Genomic DNA, 25,446 nt, shown 5'->3' on the forward strand with positions numbered 1-25,446 from the left:
TCATCCAATGAGAATCATCATAACCATGAAAGAAAATAAAAATGAAACAATGAACAAGAAAAGAAACAAAAAACGGACAGGGGTGGCATTTACTATAAACACTGGACTCAAGAGACAAGGATTAAAATAATATTTTAAACCTACCGGTAAATCTTTTTCTCGTAGTCCGTAGAGGATGCTGGGGACTCCGTAAGGACCATGGGGATAGACTGGCTCCACAGGAGACATGGGCACTTTAAGAAAGACTTTAGATCTGGTGTGCACTGGCTCCTCCCTCTATGCTCCTCCTCCAGACCTCAGTTAGAGAAACTGTGCCCAGAGGAGACGGACAGTACGAGGAAAGGATTTTTGTTAATCCAAGGGCAAGATTCATATCAGCCACACCAATCACACCGTATAACATGTGATATACTATCCAGTTAACAGTATGAATACGACATAGCATCAGTCCAAGACCGATGAGACTATAACATAACCCTTATTTAAGCAATAACTATATACAAGTCTTGCAGAAGTAGTCCGCACTTGGGACGGGCGCCCAGCATCCTCTACGGACTACGAGAAAGAGATTTACCGGTAGGTTTAAAATCTTATTTTCTCTTACGTCCTAGAGGATGCTGAGGACTCCGTAAGGACCATAGGGATTATACCAAAGCTCCCAAACGGGCGGGAGATTGCGGATGACTCTGCAGCACCGATTGAGCAAACAGGAGGTCCTCCTCAGCCAGGGTATCAAACTTATAGAACTTTGCAAAGGAGTTTGAACCCGACCAAGTAGTAGCTCGGCACAGCTGTAGCGCCGAGACCCCTCTGGCAGCCGCCCAAGAAGAGCCCACCTTCCTAGTAGAATGGTCCTTGACCGATTTAGGTAACGGCAATCCCGCCATAGAATGCGCCTGCTGAATCGTGTTACAGATCCAGCGAGCAATAGTCTACTTTGAAGCAGGGGCACCAATCTTGTTGGTTGCATACATGACAAACAGTGCTTCTGTTTTTCTGACTGTAGCCGATCTGGCCACGTAAATTTTCAAAGCCCTGACCACATCAAGGGACTCGGGATCCTCCAAGTCTTGCATAGCCACAGGCACCACAATAGTTCATATGAAAGGATGAAACCACTTTTGGCAGGAATTGAGGACGGGTCAGCAATTCCGCTCTATCCATATGGAAAACCAGATAGGGGCTTTTATGTGATAAAGCCGCTAATTCCGACACTCGCCTAGCCGAAGCCAAGGCTAATAACATGACCAGCTTCCAAGTGAGATTTTTCAACTCCACCGTTCTAAGTGGTTCAAACCAGTGTGACTTAATGAAACTTAACACCACGTTAAGGTCCCAAGGCGTCACCGGAGGTACAAAAGGAGGCTGAATATGCAGTACTCCCTTCACAAAAGTTTGTACTTGAGGGAGAGAGGCCAATTCCTTTTGAAAGAAAATGGATAAGGCCGAAATCTGAACCTTAATAGATCCTAATTTTAGGCCGAAATTCACTCCAGTTTGCAGGAAGTGAAGGAAACGGCCCAGATGGAATTCTTCAGTAGGAGCATTCCTGGCCTCACACCAAGAAACATATTTTCGCCATATACGGTGATAATGTTTAGATGTCATGTCCTTCCTAGCCTTTATTAGCGTAGGAATGACCTCATCCGGAATACCCTTATCCGCTAGGATCTGGCGTTAAAACGCCATGCCGTCCTACGCAGCTGCGGTAAGTCTTGGAATAAACATGGCCCCTGTTGCAACCGGTCCTGTCTTAGAGGAAGAGGCCACGGATCTTCTGTGAGCATTTCCTGCAGATCCGGATACCATGTCCTCCGTGGCCAATCTGGAACAATGAAGATTGTTCTCATTCCTCTCCCTCCTACCATTCTCAACACCTTGGGTATGAGAGGAAGAGGGGGAAAAACATGGACCGACTGGAACACCCCCGGTGTCACTAGGGCATCTACAGCTACTGCCTGAGGGTCTCTTGACCTGGTGCAATACCTCTGTAGCGTCTTGTTGAGGCGGGACGCCATCATGTCTATCTGTGGCAGTTACCACTGACTTGCAATCTGTGCGAAGGCTTCCTAAAGAAGTCCTCTCTTGGATGCAGGTCGTGTTTGCTGAGGAAGTCTGCTTCTCAGTTGTCCACTCCCGGAATGAACTGCTGAAAATGCGCTTACATGATTTTCCGCCCAGCGGAGAATCCTGGTGGCTTCTGCCATTTCCACTCTGCTCTTTGTGCCGCCTTGGCGGTTTACATGAGCCACTGCGGTGATGTTGTCTGACTGGATCAGAACCGGTAGGTCGCGAAGCAATGTTTCCGCTTGCCGAAGGGCGTTGTATATGGCCCTCAGCTCCAGGATGTTGATTTGAATACAAGTTTTTTGACTTGGCCCAAAGACCTTGGAAGTTTCTTCCCTGTGTGACTGCTCCCCCACCTCGGAGGCTCGCGTCCGTGGCTACCAGAATCCAGTCCTGGATGGCGAACCTGCGACCCTGCAGAAGGTGAGCACTCTGTAGCCACCATAGGAGAGACACTCTGGCCCTAGGGGACAGGGTGATTAACTGATGCATCTGTAGATGTGATCCGGACCACTTGTTCCGTAGATCCCATTGGAAAGTCCTCGCATGGAACCTGCCAAAGGGAATGGCCCCGTAAGATGCCACCATCTTTCCCAGGACCCGAGTGCAGTGATGCACTGACACCTGTTTTGGCTTTAATAGGTTTTTTACCAGAGTCATTAGTTCCTGGGCCTTCTCTATCGGAAGATAAACCCATTTGTGGTCCGTATTCAGAATCTTACCCAAGAAGGGCAGACGAGTCATAGGAACCAACTGTGACTTCGGGATATTGAGAATCCAGCCGAGTCGCTGTGACAGCTTCAGCGAAAGTGACACGCTGTTCAACAACTGCTCTTTTGATCTCGCCCTTATTAGGAGATCGTCCAAGTATGGAATAATTGTGACTCCTTGCTTGCGTAGGAGCACCATCATTTCCGCCAATTACCCTGAAAATGGTAATGACAATACTGTACCGTAATTCTCAGGTACGCCTGATGGGGTGGATAAATGGGAACATGAAGGTATGCAGCCTTTATGTCTAGATACACCATAAAATCCCCCCCTTCCAGGCTGGCGATGATCGCTCTGAGCGATTCCACCTTGAATTTGAACTTTTTCAAGTATAGGTTCAGAGATTTTAATTTTAAAATAGGTCTGACAGAACCGTCCGGTTTCGGGACTACAGCCAAGGTTGAGTAATATCCCCTTCCTTGTTGAAGGAGGGGAACCTTGAGCACCACCTGTTGGAGATACAATGTGTGAATTGTATTTAATATTCTCTCCCTTTCTGGGGGAGAAGCCGGTAGGGCCGATAAGGAAAACCGGCGAGGAGGCACCTCTTCGAATTCCAGCTTGTAACCCTGAGAAACAATTTCTATTGCCCAGGGATCCACCTGTGAGTGAACTCAGATGTGGCTGAAGAGTCGAAGACGTGCTCCCACGGGGGCGGACTCCCCTAGCGGAGCCCCAGCGTCATGCGGTGGATTTAGTAGAGGCCGGGGAGGACTTCTGTTCCTGGGAACTAGCTGTGCCCTGCGCCCTTACCTCTGGTAAGAAAGGACGCTCCTCGTACTTTATTGTTTTTCTGCGACCGAAAGGACTGCATTTGATAATGTTGTGCTTTCTTAGGCTGTGAGGGAATATAAGGCAAAAGATCAGATTTACCAGCTATAGCTGTGGAGACCAGGTCCGAGAGCCCTTCTCCACACAATTCCTCACCCTTGTAAGGTAAAACCTCCATATGCCTCTTTTAGTCAGCATCACCTGTCCATTGCATGTTCCACAGTACACGTCTAACAGAAATCGACATAGCGTTGACTCTAGAACCCAGTAGACCAATGTCTCTTTGAGCATGTCTTATATATACATCTTTTATATATCCTAGGGTCAATAACATGGTATCCTTATCTAGGGTTTCAATCTCCGCTGATAAGGTATCTGTCCACGCTGCTACAGCGCTATAAACCCCTGCCGACACAATCGCCGGTCTGAGTAGTGTACCAGAATGTGTGTAAATGGACTTCAAAGTACTTTTCTGCATGCTATCTGCAGGATCCCTGAGGGTAGCTGTATCTTAGTATGTCAGCGCTACCTTTTGGGTAAACATGTCAATGCCTTGTCCACCCTAGGGGAGGATTCCCAGCGTATCCTGGCCCTAGCAGGAAAAGGATACGCCATGAGAATTCTTTTGGGAAACTGCAGTTTCTTGTCTGGAGATTCCCGCTCTTTTTCACACAATTCATTTGGATCATGAGAGGGGGGAAATGTTATCTCAGCTTTCTTCCCCTTAAACATGTGTACCCTCGTGTCAGGGACAGATGGGTCATCAGTGATATGCAAAAATAAGAATTTACTTACCGATAATTCTATTTCTCGGAGTCCGTAGTGGATGCTGGGGTTCCTGAAAGGACCATGGGGAATAGCGGCTCCGCTGGAGACAGGGCACAAAAAGTAAAGCTTTAGGATCAGGTGGTGTGCACTGGCTCCTCCCCCTATGACCCTCCTCCAAGCCTCAGTTAGGATACTGTGCCCGGACGAGCGTACACAATAAGGAAGGATTTATGAATCCCGGGTAAGACTCATACCAGCCACACCAATCACACTGTACAACCTGTGATCTGAACCCAGTTAACAGTATGATAACAGCGGAGCCTCTGAAAAGATGGCTCACAACAAATAATAACCCGATTTTTGTAACTATGTACAAGTAATGCAGATAATCCGCACTTGGGATGGGCGCCCAGCATCCACTACGGACTCCGAGAAATAGAATTATCGGTAAGTAAATTCTTATTTTCTCTATCGTCCTAGTGGATGCTGGGGTTCCTGAAAGGACCATGGGGATTATACCAAAGCTCCCAAACGGGCGGGAGAGTGCGGATGACTCTGCAGCACCGAATGAGAGAACTCCAGGTCCTCCTTAGCCAGGGTATCAAATTTGTAGGATTTTACAAACGTGTTTGCCCCTGACTAAAGCCGAGACCCCTCGGGCAGCCGCCCAAGATGAGCCCACCTTCCTTGTGGAATGGGCATTTACATATTTTGGCTGTGGCAGGCCTGCCACAGAATGTGCAAGCTGAATTGTATTACACATCCAACTAGCAAAAGTCTGCTTAGAAGCAAGAGCACCCAGTTTGTTGGGTGCATACAGGATAACAGCAAGTCAGTTTTCCTGACTCCAGCCGTCCTGGAACCTATATTTTCAGGGCCCTGACCACATCTAGCAACTTGGAGTCCTCCAAGTCCCTAGTAGGCGCAAGACACCACAATAAGCTGGTTCAGGTGAAACACTGACACCACCTTAGGGAGAGAACTGGGGACGAGTCCGCAGCTCTGCCCTGTCCGAATGGACAAACAGATATGGGCTTTTTTGAGAAAAAAACCACCAATTTGACACTCGCCTGGTCCAGGCCAGGTCCAAGAGCATGTTCACTTTTCATGTGAGATGCTTAAAATCCATAGATTTGACTGGTTTTAAACCAATGTGTTTTGAGGAATCCCAGAACTACGTTGAGATCCCACAGTGCCACTGGAGGCACAAAAGGGGGTTGTATATGCAATACTCCCTTGACAAACTTCTGGACTTCAGGAACTGAAGCCAATTCTTTCTGGAAGAAAAATCGACAGGGCCGAAATTTGAACCTTAATGGACCCCAATTTGAGGCCCATAGACACTCCTGTTTGCAGGAAATGCAGGAATCGACCGAGTTGAAATTTCTTCGTGGGGCCTTCCTGGCCTCACACCACGCAACATATTTTCGCCACATGTGGTGATAATGTTGTGCGGTCACCTCCTTTCTGGCTTTGACCAGGGTAGGAATGACCTCATCCTGAATGCCTTTTCCCTTAGGATCCGGCGTTCCACCGCCATGCCGTCAAACGCAGCCGCGGTAAGTCTTGGAACAGACATGGTACTTGCTGAAACAAGTCCCTTCTTAGCGGCAGAGGCCATAAGTCCTCTGTGAGCATCTCTTGAAGTTCCGGGTACCAAGTCCTTCTTGGCCAATCCGGAGCCATGAGTATAGTTCTTACTCCTCTACGTCTTATAATTCTCAGTACCTTAGGTATTAAAAGCAGAGGATGGAACACATACACCGACTGGTACACCCACGGTGTTACCAGAACGTCCACAGCTATTGCCTGAGGGTCTCTTAACCTGGCGCAATACCTGTCCCGTTTTTTGTTCAGACGGGACGCCATCATGTCCACCTTTGGTAATTCCCAACGGTTTACAATCATGTGGAAAACTTCCCCATGAAGTTCCCACTCTGCCGGGTGGAGGTCGTGCCTACTGAGGAAGTCTGCTTCCCAGTTTCCATTCCCGGAATGAAACACTGCTGACCGTGCTATCACATGATTTTCCGCCCAGCGAAAAGTCCTTGCAGTTTTTGCCACTGCCCTCCTGCTTCTTGTGCCGCCCTGTCTATTTACGTGGGCGACTGCCGTGATGTTTTATCCCACTGGATCAATACCGGCTGACCTTGAAGCAGAGGTCTTGCTAAGCTTAGAGCATTGTAAATTGCCCTTAGCTCCAGTATATTTACGTGGAGAAAAATCTCCAGACTTGATCACACTCCCTGGAAATTTTTTCCTTGTGTGACTGCTCCCCAGCCTCTCGGGCTGGCCTCCGTGGTCACCAACATCCAAAACTGAATGCCGAATCTGCGGCCCTCTAGAAGATGAGCACTCTGTAACCACCACAGGAGAGACACCCTTGTCCTTGGATATAGGGTTATCCGCTGATGCATCTGAAGATGCGATCCGGACCATTTGTCCAGCAGATCCCACTGAAAAGTTCTTGCATGAAATCTGCCGACTGGAATTGCTTCGAAGGAAGTCACCATTTTTTTACCATGGCCCTTGTGCAATGATGCACTGATTTTAGGAGGTTCCTGACTAGCTCGGATAACTCCCTGGCTTTCTCTTCCGGGAGAAACACCTTTTTCTGGACTGTGTCCAGAATCATCCCTAAGCACAGGAGACTTGTTGTCGGGATCAGCTGCGATTTTGGAATATTTAGAATCCACCCCTGCTGTTGTAACAGTATCCGAGATAGTGCTACTCCGACCTCCAACTGTTCCCTGGACTTTGCCCTTATCAGGAGATCGTCCAAGTAAGGGATAATTAAGACGCCTTTTCTTCGAAGAAGAACCATCATTTCGGCCATTACCTTGGTAAAGACCCGGGGTGCCGTGGACAATCCAAACGGCAGCGTCTGAAACTGATAGTGACAGTTCTGTACCACGAACCTGAGGTACCCTTAGTGATAAGGGCAAATTTGGGACATGGAGGTAAGCATCCCTGATGTCTCGGGACACCAGATAGTCCCCTTCTTCCCGGTTCGTTATCACTGCTCTGAGTGACTCCATCTTGATTTGAACCTTTGTAAGTGTTCAAATTTTTTTAGATTTAGAATAGGTCTCACCTAGCCTTCTGGCTTCAGTACCACAATATAGTGTGGAATAATACCCCTTTTCTTGTTGTAGGAGGGGTAATTTAATTATCACCTGCTGGGAATACAGCTCGTGAATTGTTTCCCATACTGCCTCCTTGTCGGAGGGAGACCTTGGTAAAGCAGACTTCAGGAGCCTGCGCAGGGGAAACGTCTCGACATTCCAATCTGTACCCCTGGGATACTACTTGTAGGATCCAGGGGTCCTGTACGGTCTCAGCGTCATGCTGAGAGCTTGTCAGAAGCGGTGGAACGCTTCTGTTCCTGGGAATGGGCTGCCTGCTGCAGTCTTCTTCCCTTTCCTCTATCCCTGGGCAGATATGACTCTTATAGGGACGAAAGGACTGAAGCTGAAAAGACGGTGTCTTTTTCTGCAGAGATGTGACTTAGGGTAAAAACGGTGGATTTTCCAGCAGTTGCCGTGGCCACCAGGTCCGATGGACCGACCCCAAATAACTCCTCTTCCTTTTTACGGCAATACACCTTTGTGCCGTTTGGAATCTGCATCACCTGACCACTGTCGTGTCCATAAACATCTTCTGGCAGATATGGACATCGCACTTACTCTTGATGCCAGAGTGCAAATATCCCTCTGTGCATCTCGCATATATAGAAATGCATCCTTAAATGCTCTATAGTCAATAAAATACTGTCCCTGTCAAGGGTATCAATATTTTTAGTCAGGGAATCCGACCAAGCCACCCCAGCTCTGCACATCCAGGCTGAGGCGATCGCTGGTCGCAGTATAACACCAGTATGTGTGTATATACTTTTTATGATATTTTCCAGCCTCCTGTCAGCTGGCTCCTTGAGGACGGCCCTATCTATAGACGGTACCGCCACTTGTTCTGATAAGCGTGTGAGCGCCTTATCCACCCTAAGGGGTGTTTCCCAACGCGCCCTAACTTCTGGCGGGAAAGGGTATACCGCCCATATTTTCTATCGGGGGGAACCCACGCATCATCACACACTTCATTTAATTTATCTGATTCAGGAAAAACTACGGTAGTTTTTTCACATCCCACATAATACCCTCTTTTGTGGTACTTGTAGTATCAGAAATATGTAACACCTCCTTCATTGCCCTTAACGTGTGGCCCTAATAAGGAATACGTTTGTTTATTCACCGTCGACACTGGATTCAGTGTCCCTGTCTGTGTCTGTGTCGACCGACTAAAGTAAACGGGCGTTTTAAAACCCCTGACGGTGTTTTTGAGACGTCTGGGCCGGTACTAATTGTTTGTCGGCCGTCTCATGTCGTCAACCGACCTTGGCGCGTGTTGACATTATCACGTAATTCCCTAAATAAGCCATCCATTCCGGTGTCGACTCCCTAGAGAGTGACATCACCATTACAGGCAATTGCTCCGCCTCCTCACCAACATCGTCCTCATACATGTCGACACACACGTACCGACACACAGCACACACACAGGGAATGCTCTGATAGAGGACAGGACCTACTAGCCCTTTGGAGAGACAGAGGGAGAGTTTGCCAGCACACACCAAAAACGCTATAATTATATAGGGACAACCTTATATAAGTGTTTTCCCTTATAGCATCTTTTTTATATATTTCTAACGCCAAATTAGTGCCCCCCCTCTCTGTTTTAACCCTGTTTCTGTAGTGCAGTGCAGGGGAGAGCCTGGGAGCCTTCCCTCCAGCCTTTCTGTGAGGGAAAATGGCGCTGTGTGCTGAGGAGATAGGCCCCGCCCCTTTTTCGGCGGCCTCGTCTCCCGCTCTTAACGGATTCTGGCAGGGGTTAAATATCTCCATATAGCCCCCGGAGGCTATATGTGAGGTATTTTTAGCCAAAAATAGGTTTTCATTGCCTCCCAGGGCGCCCCCCTCCCAGCGCCCTGCACCCTCAGTGACTGCCGTGTGAAGTGTGCTGAGAGGAAATGGCGCACAGCTGCAGTGCTGTGCGCTACCTTAAGAAGACTGAGGAGTCTTCATGCCGCCGATTCTGGACCTTCTTCTTGTTTCAGCATCTGCAAGGGGGCCGGCGGCGAGGCTCCGGTGACCATCCAGGCTGTACCTGTGATCGTCCCTCTGGAGCTAATGTCCAGTAGCCAAAGAAGCCAATCCATCCTGCACGCAGGTGAGTTCACTTCTTCTCCCCTAAGTCCCTCGTTGCAGTGATCCTGTTGCCAGCAGGACTCACTGTAAAATAAAAAACCTAAGCTAAACTTTTCTAAGCAGCTCTTTAGGAGAGCCACCTAGATTGCACCCTTCTCGGCCGGGCACAAAAATCTAACTGAGGCTTGGAGGAGGGTCATAGGGGGAGGAGCCAGTGCACACCACCTGATCCTAAAGCTTTACTTTTTGTGCCCTGTCTCCTGCGGAGCCGCTATTCCCCATGGTCCTTTCAGGAACCCCAGCATCCACTAGGACGATAGAGAAACATCTTTTATTACAATAATCATATATTGAATACTTTTCTGCCAGTTTTGGCTGTAACTTTGCATCATCGTAGTCGACACTGGAGTCAGACTCCGTGTCGGTATCAGTGTCTATTATTTTAGATAGTGGGTGTTTTGAGACTCTGAAGGTCCCTGCGACATAGGGACAGACATGGGTAGATTCCCTGTCTGTTCTCTAATCTTTTGTGCAATAAATTTACCTCAGCACTTAATTCCACATATCCAGTCATGTGTCGGCGTTGTCGACGGAGACACCACACACACACATTTGCTCCATCTCCTCCTTAGAAGAGCCTTTTACCTCAGACATGTCGACACACACACACGTACCGACACACCACACACTCAGGGAATCCTCTTATCTGAAGACAGTTCCCCCACAAGGCCCTTTGGAGAGACAGAGAGAGAGTATGCCAGCACACACCCAGCGCTAATACCCCAGGAAAAACACACAATGTGTTTATCCAGTAGCGCTATTTGCTGCCAATTATGTGCCCCCCCCCCTCTTCTCTGAAACCCCCTTTCACCGTGGATAAGCAGGGGAGAGTCCGGGGAGCTTCCTCTCAACTGTGCTGTGGAGAAAATGGCGCTGGTGAGTGCTGAGGGAGAAGCCCCGCCCCCTCGTCGGCAGGCTTCTGTCCCGCTTAAATATAATAAAAACTGGCGGGGGCTCTTTATATATACAGTGCCTAGCTGTATATATATCTCTTTTGCCAGAAATGAGGTTTATATTGCTGCCCAGGGCGCCCCCCCTGCGCCCTGCACCCTTACAGTGACTGCCGTGTGTGAGGTGTGTGGGAGCAATGGCGCACAGCTGCACTGCTGTGCGTTACCTCAGTGAAGATCATGAAGTCTTCTGCCGCCTCTGAAGTCTTCTTTTCTTCTCATACTCACCCGGCTTCTATCTTCAGGCTCTGTGAGGAGGACGGCGGCGCGGCTCCGGGACGAACTCCAGGGTGAGACCTGTGTTCTGACTCCCTCTGGAGCTAATGGTGTCCAGTAGCCTAAGAAGCAGAGCCTTGAAACTCACAAAAGTAGGTCTGCTTCTCTCCCCTCAGTCCCTCGATGCAGGGAGTCTGTTGCCAGCAGGCTCCCTGAAAATAAAAAACCTAACAAATATACTTTCTGACAGGAAACTCAGGAGAGCTCCCTGTAATGCATCCAGTCTCCTCTGGGCACAGTATCAAACTGAGGTCTGGAGGAGGGGCATAGAGGGAGGAGCCAGTGCACACCAGAGCTAAAGTCTTTCTTAAAGTGCCCATGTCTCCTGCGGAGCCCGTCTATCCCCAGCATCCTCTAAGACGTAAGAGAAATGTAAATACAAACAAGACCATTTTCTGTTTCATCTATGGGGTCACTGGAATACAGGCAACCTCCCAAAGCTGTGCACAAGGATGGACACGCATCAGAATTACCAGTACGGAGCACTATAGATCCAAAGCAGTCATCCTTGAACATAAAAAGTAAATAACCTGTAGAATATTGTAAAGATGTAAACCAAATGCCAGCTGGTTGCCCAGAACAGATGTTCAGCCAAGGCCCTATGCCACAGTGTCCAAGAGGCACCCACCGATCTGGGGGAATGAGCCCTCACATTTTCAGGGACAGGTTGTTTTGCATGAATTTACCCAAGCAATACAAGATGCGGCTAATAAATAACGAAACTGATGCTATAATTAACATTTAATTATATTAAAGTACATTTTAACTTTGTTCACCATCTATGTCCTCCCCTTGTGCATGCACACACTGCTGCAATCTTATTTTCCATTGGTCAAAGCCGTGCTGTAGCTCATTATATGTCAGCTGTCTCTACAGTTCAGTCACATGGTGCTAGGTCTGGTGTGTATGGAGGGTGTTCTAGCACTGCAATCTGTTTCTCGGCCAAAACCTGCCTCACAGTGAAAGCTGGTGCATTGTCCTGATGGAGGATGAAACAATTTTACCAAAACTCTGGACTCTTTACCGCAAAGTTTTTAGAACATATCTGTAGTAATGTTGATTCACTGTTGCGCCTTCTTGTACCCAGTCTTCCAAAATAACACCCTTGATATCAAAGAAAACAAACAACATGACTATGAATTTGGATTTGTTTCAACATGCTTTCTTCATTCTTGGTGATGATGGTGTTTTCCTGTGCATGGTCTGGCGTTTTGTCTCAGGGTGGCACTGGAATATCCATGTTTCATCACAGGTAGTAACTTTATCTAAAAAATGCAAAACTGCTTGCATTTGTTCCAAAGTGTCTGTACAAATTTGCTTTCGATTTTCTTTCTGTTCGGCAGTGAGAAACCTTGGAACCATCTTAGCACAAACGTCTGTCATGTTAAGATATAGATACAAAACTTGCCTAACAGTTTCTTTGTAGATATTTACCATTTCAACGTAACTAAAAATTTTAAGTTAATACGTTGTTCTACTTTTGAACTAAACGTTTTTATGATGTACAGGAAAAACGTGACTTCTTCGAACGCTGTTTGACAGCAATCGATCTGTGCGAGAGGGGTGAAACTGGTTTAACCATTTTGGGATAGCGCAAGGTCAGTGTTCCGCTCACTCCCTTTTAAATCACCCAGTATTGTTTAATTTTTGTTACAAGTAAAGTTTCATTATTTAATAGCCAAAATTCACACTGTACCCTGGCAATGGTCTGTTGCAAACCAGCCACTGTAAAGGACCAACAGGCCATCCGTCCTGCACAAATGCCAAGGCCTATGGACACAGGTTCTAACTAAATTTACAATGTCAAAAGAACAAAGAGAGCCCTCTTTTTCTGAAGACTTATTCAGCTCTAAAGTTGGAACAACAATACGCTGAATTAGATGATAGATTAGAAAAGGAGACCCTATAAAGACAAAGCCCCCAAGCCTTGAAACACGCAAAGTTGTGGAGATAGACAACTGCAAGAAGACCTTCAACTCTACTGAATCCAATGGTTAAATAGAAGAGTGCTGCTACAGCCGTCAGAGACAGGCTAATAGTCGAATGAGCTCTTGGTTGGGTGTTCGTGGCTAAAAGAAACAGTATTCTCTGAAAGAAAAAGGAGGACAGCGCTAATATGGACTGACAACTGAAGCAGACACGAACCGTTGCACTGGTCTCTCCTCCAGGATTTACACTGGACTTTAAGTGTGTACACACGGTTAGATTTTTTCTTCCGATTTTGACTATATAGTCAAAATCGCAAGAAAAGTTAGTGCAGATCGCAAGGTGAAAGTCACCTTGCGATCCCGATACGCAGTCCCGCGAGGTCGGTATCGCACGCCTAGATAGACTGTGCAGGCAAGTCAATTTTATCTATCTAGCATAAAAGTATAGTTAAAATTGACAGCCAAAATCGTACATAGCCAGTATCGCAAGCACAGTCACCTAGCGTTGCGATACCGACCTAGCCCCTATCAAATAGTGAGAATCAGGGTTAGTCCGAATCTCACCGTGTGTACACACCTGTACTCTCCTTCCCAGACATAGAAAGAATGAAGGGGGAAAGAAGGGGAGGACAGCTGCGGTTGCACAATCAAGGAGAAAAATACAGTCCAGAGAAAAGGAAGAGCCCAAAGAAAACTCACATACTAAAATAAACTGAATGAAAAGTAAAAGACAATAAAGTGGCTTCCTAAAGAGCAAGTACCCAGCTCTGGCAGATAAGCAGAAAGACTTGGGTCCCTTTTCGCCAATAAGGGAGGAGCTGGAGCATCTAGAGCTACATTTGAAAGTGCCTATAAGCTGCTGTCAGTCCATAACACACTCCAGCGCTCCACCATGGACGAAAAAGAAAATCCATCAGGATTTAGGCTTAAACAGCAGAAGAGATGCCAGGAGTAGGATACAATCCATAAGAGCAACATAGAAACTTTGCAACAGGTTTTAAAAATCATGGAGAAAATAGACTACATGTAGATGCTCATAAACTATCACTTCTACACAACAGTCCCAACAAAGGACTATTAGTAATAGTTCCAATGCAGGTTTAGGTCAGAACATGCAAATAGAGTACAGAAACTACAAATAAGCAGAGCGTACCTGATCTTATTGCCCAGGCAACGCTCAAAATCCCAGTCTGCCTTTTCATGGCAATCTTCAAACTCACGTAGCAGCTCATAGAAAATATCTCTGAAACATACAAGGAACAGTCAATTAATGAGCTGGAAGGAAAGAGACTAGTTTAAAACATGAAAACTGTATTTCACCGTAATTAGAATACAAATCAGGGAATAAAACAAAAAGTGACTGTGATATGATGTACATTTACTTTGCATCATGTGTGTCACAACTGAGGGCCTGAGCTGACGGGAGGCAGCCTCAGTTGTAGGGGCTGAGATGTACCGGAACCTGGGAGGTTGTATCAGACCCCTGGACATGTAAGTAACATGAATAATAACTGCCCGAAGGCGTGACCACGACAACTTGGATAAAAGTCAATGATGTTTATTATGACAACTCCGCAACACAGCAGCAGTAAAAGAAAACGTAAAAGTCAGCAAAGAATAAATACAGTTCCTGGGTACTACAAGAAGGCAGGAGCCACAGGGCACTGGTAGTGTGAGATAGTTCTTATGATCTTCTAGATGGAAAGTCCTTACCAGGCCCGACTGTAGCAATGGAGATAACCCAGGATTGTGCCAGCTGGTGTTCCAGGAAAAGCTGGGTTGCTGAAGATAAAACAGCTGCTGTGGATACTGGCTGGAACCAGACTGTTGTTAGCACAGAGTGGATACTGGCTGGAACCAGTTAAATAATAAATGAACTTGGGAGCGATGAAATATGAACTGAAATGTAGAACTTGAGAGCGGAGAAATAATAATACCGGTGGAGAGTGGTAAAGTGTAGAAAGGACACCGGCCCTTTAAGGGAAGCTGTACTCTGCTGGAAGCTGAGCTGGAAGCAGGTAATGTTGTAGCTGGAAACAGATGAATCCACAATGGATTGGAGAGTCAGGCTACACCGCAGGTGGAATGCTGGTGCGGGTCTCTATGGTGGAAGTCTTGAGACAGGAGCTGGAACCTGGAAGACAATCACAGGAGAGAGACAAACAGGAACTAGGTTTGACAACCAAAGCACTGACGCCTTCCTTGCTCAGGCACAGTGTATTTATACCTGCAGCAAGGAAGGGATTGGCTAGGCAATTATGCAGATTATCAATACTGAGAACAGATTGGTGGAAATGATCAGCTGACAGAATCCAAGATGGCTGCGCCCATGCAGACACTTGGAGGGAAGTTTGGTTTGTAATCCATGTGGTAATGAAAACAGTAATGGCGGCGCCGGCCACCGGAGACAGGAGGCGCCAGGCTGACAGATGCACATCCAACCACGCGGACACAGCGGAGGCCGCGGCTGACGTAATCGCCACTCAGACACTCTGCATGCAGAAGTTCAGGGACGGCGGCGGAGGCCGCGGGAGACGCCATGCCAGGTGTAATATGGCGTTTACTGTGACAGCGTCCCAGAGTGACAGGAGAGGATACAGGAATGTACACATCAGGATAACAGATGGGATCCGGTCCTGGAGCGCTGAGCCAGCCTTAGGAGGCATCTGATGGGTAAGAAATGGCGTCCAGATACCCGGATCGTGACAGCACCCCCCCCCCTTTAGGAGTGGCCCCAGGACACTTCTTTGGCTTTTGAGGAAACTTGGAATGGAATCTCCGGACCAAGGCAGGAGCATGGACATCAGAAGCATTGGTCCATGAACGTTCCTCAGGACCATAACCCTTCCAGTCAATAAGATATTGTAGTTGACCGTAACGGTGACGTGAGTCCAGGATCTTGGCCACTTCATACTCAACACCTCGTTGAGTTTGGACTTTCGGAGTTGGAGGAAGTGAGGAATGAAACCGATTCAAGATCAGCGGTTTCAACAGGGAAACATGGAATGTCCTGGGTATTTTTAAGAAGGGAGGCAACTGGAGTCTGTAAGCAACAGGATTGATGACTTGTTCAATCTTGAAAGGACCGATATAGCGAGGTGCAAACTTCATACTGGGAACTCTTAACCTCAAATTCTTCGTGGATAACCATACCCGATCACCCACCTTGAGAGCGGGAACTGCTCGACGCTTCTTATCCGCAAACTTCTTGTACCTGAACGATGCCTTGAGCAGAGCTGATCGTACGCTCTTCCAGATATTGGCAAACTGATGCAAGGTGATATCCACTGCGGGAACAGAAGTTGCTGGAAGCGGTTGGAACTCAGGGACTTTAGGGTGGAATCCAAAGTTAGTGAAGAATGGTGTTGAAGCAGATGAAGAATGATACTGGTTGTTATGACAGAACTCGGCCCAGGGAAGTAATTGAACCCAGTCATCTTGAGAGGAGGACACATAGATGCGGAGGAAGGCCTCCAAGTCCTGATTCACCCTCTCGGTTTGACCATTGGTCTGAGGATGGTAAGCCGTGGAAAACTTTAGCTTGACTTGGAGGACTTGACATAAACTTCGCCAGAATTTGGCTGTGAATTGAACTCCTCGATCTGAGATAATTTCTTCAGGAAGACCGTGGAGTCGGAAGATCTCTTGTATGAATACTTGAGCCAACTTGGAAGCTGACGGAAGACCGGTGAGAGGAATGAAGTGTGCCATCTTGGTGAACCGGTCAACTACCACCCAGATGGTATTGAACTTGTTGCACATGGGTAAGTCTGTAATGAAATCCATCGACAAGTGGGTCCATGGTCGACGGGGAACGGATAGTGGAACCAGTTGCCCCGCAGGCGACTGGCGGGATACTTTATGTTGGGCACACTTTGGGCAAGATGCAATAAACTCCAAGACGTCCTTTTTCAGAGTTGGCCACCAATAGGACCTAGAGATAAACTCCAGGGTTTTTTGGATACCTGTATGTCCGGCAAAACGGGAAGCATGGGCCCAATGCATGAGCTTCTTCCTTAGCATCGGCTTCACAAAACTTTTCCCTGATGGGGGCGTAGAGTCCATCCCTACCGTGGAGAATGCCAACGGATTTATAATAGGATGCTTGTCTGAAGACTCTGACTCATTTTCTTGCTCCCATGAGCGGGAAAGGGCATCGGCCTTGCGATTCTGAGAGCCCGGACAGAACTGGAGTTTAAAGTCGAACCTGGAAAAGAAAAGTGCCCATCTGGCCTGACGAGGGTTGAGACATTGTGCGCCCTTCAGGTATAAAAGGTTCTTGTGGTCTGTAAGTATGGTGATTGAATGAGAAGCTCCCTCCAACAGATACCTCCACTCTTCTAGAGCGAGCTTGATGGCTAGCAACTCCTGGTCGCCAATGGCATAGTTGCGCTCAGCTGGGGAGAACTTCCGGGAGAAGAAACTGCAAGGGTGTAAATGGCCATCTTTAGCCCTCTGAGATAACACCGCTCCTACTCCAACGGAGGAGGCATCCACCTCTAAGATGAAAGGAGAGTCGATGTCAGGCTGTTTCAGAACAGGCGCAGAGATGAACCTTTGTTTTAAAAGATGAAATGCTTGCATGGCTTCTTCAGACCACTTGGACGGGTTAGCACCCTTCTTAGTGAAAGCAGTAATAGGCGCCACAATGGTGGAAAAGTCTCGTATAAACTTTCGGTAATAGTTGGCGAACCCTAAGAACCTCTGGACCCCTTTGAGGGTTAAGGGTACCGGCCAATTTTGGATTGCTTGTAGTTTCTCAGGATCCATCTCTAGTCCGGAACCGGACACAATGTACCCTAGAAACGGAATGGACTTGACTTCAAAGACGCATTTTTCTAATTTGCAATAGAGATGATTGACACGGAGACGGGACAGAACCTCTTTAACCCAAAAACGATGTTCCTCTAAATCGTTGGCAAAAATGAGGATATCGTCTAGATAGACCACGACATGACGGTATAGAATGTCTCTGAAGATCTCATTGACAAAATGCTGGAAGACAGCTGGAGCATTGCTCAATCCGAAGGGCATGACGAGGTACTCATAATGTCCGTCACGGGTGTTAAAGGCGGTCTTCCACTCGTCACCCTCACGGATCCGGATGAGATTGTATGCACCTCGCAAGTCCAGCTTTGTAAAGATGGTAGCTCCGCTAACTCTGTCAAAGAGCTCAGTAATCAGGGGTAAAGGATAACGGTTCTTGATGGTAATGTCGTTCAAACCTCTGTAGTCGATGCACGGCCGCAGACCACCATCTTTCTTTTTTACAAAAAAGAAGCCTGCGCCGGCTGGAGAAGAAGAAGGTCGAATGAACCCCTTTGCTAGGTTCTCTTTAATATATTCCTCCATAGAATGCGTCTCAGGCAGAGACAACGGATAAGTTCGGCCTCGAGGTGGAACCTTCCCTGGAACGAGATCAATCGGACAGTCCCATTCTCTATGAGGAGGAAGGATATCAGCAGAAGCTTTACTGAACACATCCGTGAAATCTTGATATGGAGGAGGTGGAACATCAGACGACCTGGGGGAGGAAGAACAGACAGGCAATACTTTAAACAAACATGTCTCAGCACAGGAGGAACCCCATGCCAGGATTTGCGTAGTCGTCCAATCAATTGTAGGATTGTGAAGACGGAGCCATGGAAGGCCCAGGACCACAGGATGTGTGGCTCTTGGAATCACTAAAAAAGAAATAAGTTCGGAATGAAGAACTCCCACTCTCAGACGAACAGGTAGAGTCCTTAAAGAAATAACTGCATCAAAAATTTTGCTGCCATCCACGGCAGTTAAAGAAATGGACGAAGGAAGTCTCTCGGTGGGTAGGGACCACCGTTTAACATAGGCTTCGGTAATAAAGTTCCCAGCTGCTCCGGAATCAAGGAGGGCAATGACGTTCCGATAACGTTGAGCAACTTGAAGCGAGACTGGGAGATTACAATCTTGAGGAGATGGAGAGGAGATCATTACTCCTAGCCGGCCCTCTCCTTGGCGAGCTAGGATTTGGAGTTTCCCGGACGTTTGGGACAGGCATTAATGGTGTGAGACGGAGCTGCACAATAGAGACAGAGAAACTCGGAGAGACGTCTTCGGCGCTCAGCAGGAGTTAAACGGGAACGGCCAAGTTGCATGGGCTCATCTTTAGATGGTGACAGTTGACGAGGAGGAGGAGCAGAAGATTTTGGAGCAGATGATCTTCCACGCTCAGTTGCTCTCTCTCTGAAACGTAAATCAACTTTCGTGCAGAGTGAGATTAGCTCATCTAACTTAGAAGGTAAGTCTCTGGTAGCTAACTCATCTTTAATACGCTCAGATAAGCCATGCCAGAATGCAGCATACAGGGCCTCGTCGTTCCATGCCAGTTCGGATGCCAGGATCTGGAACTGTATCAGATATTGTCCTACAGTACGTGACCCCTGGCGTAAACGGAGAATCTCGGATGAAGCTGAGGTTACCCGGCCTGGCTCGTCGAAGATGCGCCTGAATGTTGACACGAAGGCAGTGTAGGAAGATAGCAGGGTGTCGGACCTCTCCCATAACGGTGATGCCCAATCAAGGGCTGAGCCACTGAGAAGAGAAATAATGTAGGCAAGTTTTGTACGGTCACTGGGAAAATTGCCAGGTTGTAGCTCAAACTGAATCACACACTGGTTGAGAAATCCCCTGCAGAATCTTGGAGATCCGTCAAATTTTGCTGGCGTTGGAAGATGAAGACGTGGAGCAGAAATGGGTAAGGTGGGTGGGGTTATAGCTGGAGTCACTGTGGTTGACGCACCAGACGCGCCTGATCCACGGAGAGTTGTCTGAATCCCATCCAGCCGAGTAGAGAGATCCTGGAGACAGCGGATGATGTGGCCCTGTGCAGCCTCCTGATGTTCTAGTCGGGCTGCCAGTTCTTGCATCGGCCTGGCCGCTTGATCCTGGTCTCCGGCTGGATTCATTAGGTCAGTGCTTACTGTCACAACTGAGGGCCTGAGCTGACGGGAGGCAGCCTCAGTTGTAGGGGCTGAGATGTACCGGAACCTGGGAGGTTGTATCAGACCCCTGGACATGTAAGTAACATGAATAATAACTGCCCGAAGGCGTGACCACGACAACTTGGATAAAAGTCAATGATGTTTATTATGACAACTCCGCAACACAGCAGCAGTAAAAGAAAACGTAAAAGTCAGCAAAGAATAAATACAGTTCCTGGGTACTACAGGATGGCAGGAGCCACAGGGCACTGGTAGTGTGAGATAGTTCTTATGATCTTCTAGATGGAAAGTCCTTACCAGGCCCGACTGTAGCAATGGAGATAACCCAGGATTGTGCCAGCTGGTGTTCCAGGAAAAGCTGGGTTGCTGAAGATAAAACAGCTGCTGTGGATACTGGCTGGAACCAGACTGTTGTTAGCACGGAGTGGATACTGGCTGGAACCAGTTAAATAATAAATGAACTTGGGAGCGATGAAATATGAACTGAAATGTAGAACTTGAGAGCGGAGAAATAATAATACCGGTGGAGAGTGGTAAAGTGTAGAAAGGACACCGGCCCTTTAAGGGAAGCTGTACTCTGCTGGAAGCTAAGCTGGAAGCAGGTAATGTTGTAGCTGGAAACAGATGAATCCACAATGGATTGGAGAGTCAGGCTACACCGCAGGTGGAATGCTGGTGCGGGTCTCTATGGTGGAAGTCTTGAGACAGGAGCTGGAACCTGGAAGACAATCACAGGAGAGAGACAAACAGGAACTAGGTTTGACAACCAAAGCACTGACGCCTTCCTTGCTCAGGCACAGTGTATTTATACCTGCAGCAAGGAAGGGATTGGCTAGGCAATTATGCAGATTATCAATACTGAGAACAGATTGGTGGAAATGATCAGCTGACAGAATCCAAGATGGCTGCGCCCATGCAGACACTTGGAGGGAAGTTTGGTTTGTAATCCATGTGGTAATGAAAACAGTAATGGCGGCGCCGGCCACCGGAGACAGGAGGCGCCAGGCTGACAGATGCACATCCAACCACGCGGACACAGCGGAGGCCGCGGCTGACGTAATCGCCACTCAGACACTCTGCATGCAGAAGTTCAGGGACGGCGGCGGAGGCCGCAGGAGACGCCATGCCAGGTGTAATATGGCGTTTACTGTGACAGCGTCCCAGAGTGACAGGAGAGGATACAGGAATGTACACATCAGGATAACAGATGGGATCCGGTCCTGGAGCGCTGAGCCAGCCTTAGGAGGCATCTGATGGGTAAGAAATGGCGTCCAGATACCCGGATCGTGACAATGTGTCAGGAACCTGACATACAGAGGTAAGAAACTTTGTATACATTATTCTGATAACTATACCACACACAGGACCAACTTACCTCTGCTTTTTGAAGATATGGAAAGACCGATCACTTGGAAAGTTGGAGCGATTATCAGTCTCTGGCTGGAAAGACACTGAGTGGAGGATTGATGGAAGCATAAGAGATACCTGTAAAACAGAAAAGGATCTTGTTATTCAAATAAACAAAGGTCTGTTAAGGTTTCCACAGTTATATTTAATCAGACACAAAATGCAAAGCCACACATGTGAAGTGTTATCAGCGTCAGGGAAGAGAAACTTTCCTCCACTGCTACTATCAGAGGGACCGGAAAGGTCCCTCTGCCTCCCCGCACTCTCCCCCACTGATTGCCGTGCTGATGATCACTGCTGGTCGGTCAGCAAGGCAGGATCCCCCCTTCCAGCGGCTGCAGTCAATAGCAGCCGCTGGGGAGTGTGAACGAACCCTCCCAAGCCACCCCCAGACCCCCCTGTATACCTGCAGACTGTCCCGGCTTTAAAAATGAAAGCCGCGATGTTCCCGATCAATGTTTCGATGTTTGGGGGGAAAATGATTTTATATATAGCTATATATATATATATATATATATATATATATATATATATATATATATATATATATATATATATATAGCTATATATATATATATATATATATATATATAGCAATAGAGGCGGCACTCTCTGGCCTTGTAACCACAAAAGGACACTGTACCACCACGTACAATACTAACGTTTCGGATAATTTAATCCTTCATCAGAGTACAAAAAACACAGTAAATGCACTTACCTAAATAGATACCGATCACCAGTGAACTGAATACACCCAAAGTGCGGCTCCCCGGCAGCGTGCAGTTGCCGTGACGTCATTGCACAGCGCCCGGCGTCAGACTCCCTGCAGCCGTCCAGGTTACCTAGGAAACAGTGTAGCAAAGACATTTGCCTGTATAATCCCAAGCACCAATACATAGTAACACTTTCGCAGTTACACTTGCTATATTGGATATTGTTTGTAAATAGAAAATAGAACATGTGGGTGCTGTTAAGAAAAAGCTGTATTTTAGAATAATAGGTTATGTCTTAATTATAAGATATTATTGGAGGCACATTCTGATAACCTCTATCTATTTACAAAGAATATCCAATATAGCAAGTGTAACTGCGAAATAGTTACTATGTATTCGTGCTTGGGATTATACAGGCAAATGTCTTTGCTACACTGTTTCCTAGGTAACCTGGACGGCTGCAGGGAGTCTGACGCCGGGGCGCTGTGCAATGACGTCACGGCAACTGTACGCTGCCGGGGAGCCGCGCTTTGGGTGTATTCAGTTCACTGGTGATCGGTATCTATTTAGGTAAGTGCATTTACTGTGTTTTTTGTACTCTGATGAAGGATTAAATTATCCGAAACGTTAGTACTGTACGTGGTGGTACAGTGTCCTTTTGTGGTTACAAGGCCAGAGAGTGCCGCCTCTATTGCTATCTATATCAACAACTGTTGAGGAGGGCACCGTGGCTGTTGCTGTCTGCTGTTTTGAGCGCCGGGAATTGGTGCATTATATATATATATATATATATATATATATATATATTTATTTATTTTTTTAACTAAAATCATTTGGGATAGGGTTAAATTCATGTCCTTCACCTAATTCAATCATTAAAAAAAAAAAAACTATTTCGGAGCGGTTTTTGTCTAAATAAATCGTCAGTTAAGTGGTTAAGGGAAGACAAACGAAGTCCTTTAGTCAGACCATCCTGGAGGAAAGACAACAGACGAGGTAAACGAAAAAGGTGCAGTGACAACCCACGCTTTTCACACCAAGCAATGTAGATGCGCCATACTCTGTGATAAATACGAGAGGTGATATAGCTTGAAGCATAGTCTTCACCACTTGTCCAGATAAACCTTTTGCTCTTAAAATGCTGGATTCAAGAACCAAGCCGTCAAAGCCAGATGATTTAAAATAAGATTTTACTTACCGATAAATCTATTTCTCGTAGTCCGTAGTGGATGCTGGGACTCCGTAAGGACCATGGGGAAATAGCGGCTCCGCAGGAGACAGGGCACAAAATAAAAGCTTAAGGATCAGGTGGTGTGCACTGGCTCCTCCCCCTATGACCCTCCTCCAAGCCTCAGTTAGGATACTGTGCCCGGACGAGCGTACATAATAAGGAAGGATATTGAATCCCGGGTAAGACTCATACCAGCCACACCAATCACACCGTACAACTTGTGATCTGAACCCAGTTAACAGTATGATAAACGCAAAGGAGCCTCTGAAAAGATGGCTCACAACAATAATAACCCGAATTTTTGTAACAATAACTATATATAAGTATTGCAGACAATCCGCACTAGGGATGGGCGCCCAGCATCCACTACGGACTACGAGAAATAGATTTATCGGTAAGTAAAATCTTATTTTCTCTGACGTCCTAGTGGATGCTGGGACTCCGTAAGGACCATGGGGATTATACCAAAGCTCCCAAACGGGCGGGAGAGTGCGGATGACTCTGCAGCACCGAATGAGAGAACTCCAGGTCCTCCTCAGCCAGGGTATCAAATTTGTAGAATTTAGCAAACGTGTTTGCCCCTGACCAAGTAGCTGCTCGGCAAAGTTGTAAAGCCGAGACCCCTCGGGCAGCAGCCCAAGATGAGCCCACCTTCCTTGTGGAATGGGCTTTTACTGATTTTGGCTGTGGCAATCCTGCCACAGAATGTGCAAGCTGAATTGTACTACAAATCCAACGAGCAATCGTCTGCTTAGAAGCAGGAGCACCCAGCTTGTTGGGTGCATACAGGATAAACAGCGAGTCAGATTTTCTGACTCCAGCCGTCCTGGAAACATATATTTTCAAGGCCCTGACAACGTCAAGCAACTTAGAGTCCTCTAAGTCCCTGGTAGCCGCAGGTACCACAATAGGTTGGTTCATGTGAAATGCAGAAACCACCTTAGGTAGAAATTGAGGACGAGTCCTCAATTCCGCCCTGTCAGAATGAAATATCAAGTAAGGGCTTTTATATGATAAAGCCGCCAATTCTGACACACGCCTGGCTGAAGCCAAGGCTAACAGCATCGACACCTTCCATGTGAGATATTTTAAGTCCACAGTGGAAAGTGGTTCAAACCAATGTGACTTTAGAAAACTCAACACCACATTGAGATCCCAAGGTGCCACTGGAGGCACAAAAGGAGGCTGTATGTGCAGCACCCCTTTTACAAATGTCTGAACTTCAGGTACTGAAGCCAGTTCTTTCTGGAAGAAAATCGACAGGGCCGAAATTTGAACCTTAATGGACCCTAATTTTAGGCCCATAGACAGTCCTGTTTGCAGGAAATGAAGGAAACGACCCAGTTGAAATTCCTCTGTAGGGGCCTTCTTGGCCTCACACCACGCAACATATTTACGCCAAATGCGGTGATAATGTTTTGCGTTTACGTCCTTCCTGGCTTTGACCAGAGTAGGGATGACTTCTTCTGGAATGCCTTTTTCCTTCAGGATCCGGCGTTCAACCGCCATGCCGTCAAACGCAGCCGCGGTAAGTCTTGGAACAGACAAGGCCCCTGCAGTAGCAGGTCCTTTCTTAGAGGTAGAGGCCACGGTTCGTCCGTGAGCATCTCTTGAAGTTCCGGGTACCAAGTCCGTCTTGGCCAATCCGGAACCACGAGTATAGTTCTTACTCCTCTCCTTCTTATGATTCTCAGTACTTTTGGTATGAGAGGCAGAGGAGGGAACACATACACTGACTGGTACACCCACGGCGTTACCAGAGCGTCCACTGCTATTGCCTGAGGGTCCCTTGACCTGGCGCAATATCTGTCCAGTTTTTTGTTTAGACGTGACGCCATCATGTCCACCTTTGGTTTTTCCCAACGGTTTACAATCAGGTGGAAGACTTCTGGGTGAAGTCCCCACTCTCCCGGGTGAAGGTCGTGTCTGCTGAGGAAGTCTGCTTCCCAGTTGTCCACTCCCGGAATGAATACTGCTGACCGTGCTATCACATGATTTTCCGCCCAGCGAAGAATCCTTGCAGCTTCTGCCATTGCCCTCCTGCTTCTCGTGCCGCCCTGTCTGTTTACGTGGGCGACTGACGTGATGTTGTCCGATTGGATCAACACCGCCTGACCCTGAAGCAGAGGTTTTGCTTGACTTAGGGCATTGTAAATGGCCCTTAGTTCCAGAATGTTTATATGAAGAGACGTTTCCAAGCTTGACCACAGGCCCTGGAAATTCCTTCCCTGTGTGACTGCTCCCCAGCCTCTCAGGCTGGCATCCGTGGTTACCAGGATCCAATCCTGAATGCCAAATCTGCGGCCCTCTAGTAGATGAGCACTCT

At 47.4% G+C, this 25,446-nt stretch overlaps 1 protein-coding gene across 2 annotated transcripts in view; it reads right to left on the bottom strand.

The window, feature by feature from the left end:
* CDAN1 (codanin 1) overlaps window positions 1-25,446 on the bottom strand; it is a 390,144-nt gene that overhangs the window by 240,849 nt on the left and 123,849 nt on the right. For both annotated transcript variants that reach the window (XM_063947654.1, XM_063947653.1), the window contains exons 8-9: window positions 21,145-21,254; window positions 13,946-14,035 (exon numbers count right to left, since the gene is read on the bottom strand). In XM_063947654.1, the coding sequence (XP_063803724.1) occupies window positions 13,946-14,035; window positions 21,145-21,254 (200 nt within the window). The remainder of the gene's footprint in view (window positions 1-13,945; window positions 14,036-21,144; window positions 21,255-25,446) is intronic.

Source organism: Pseudophryne corroboree, chromosome 12 (assembly GCF_028390025.1).
Source record: "Pseudophryne corroboree isolate aPseCor3 chromosome 12, aPseCor3.hap2, whole genome shotgun sequence".
Classification (NCBI taxonomy): domain Eukaryota; kingdom Metazoa; phylum Chordata; class Amphibia; order Anura; family Myobatrachidae; genus Pseudophryne; species Pseudophryne corroboree.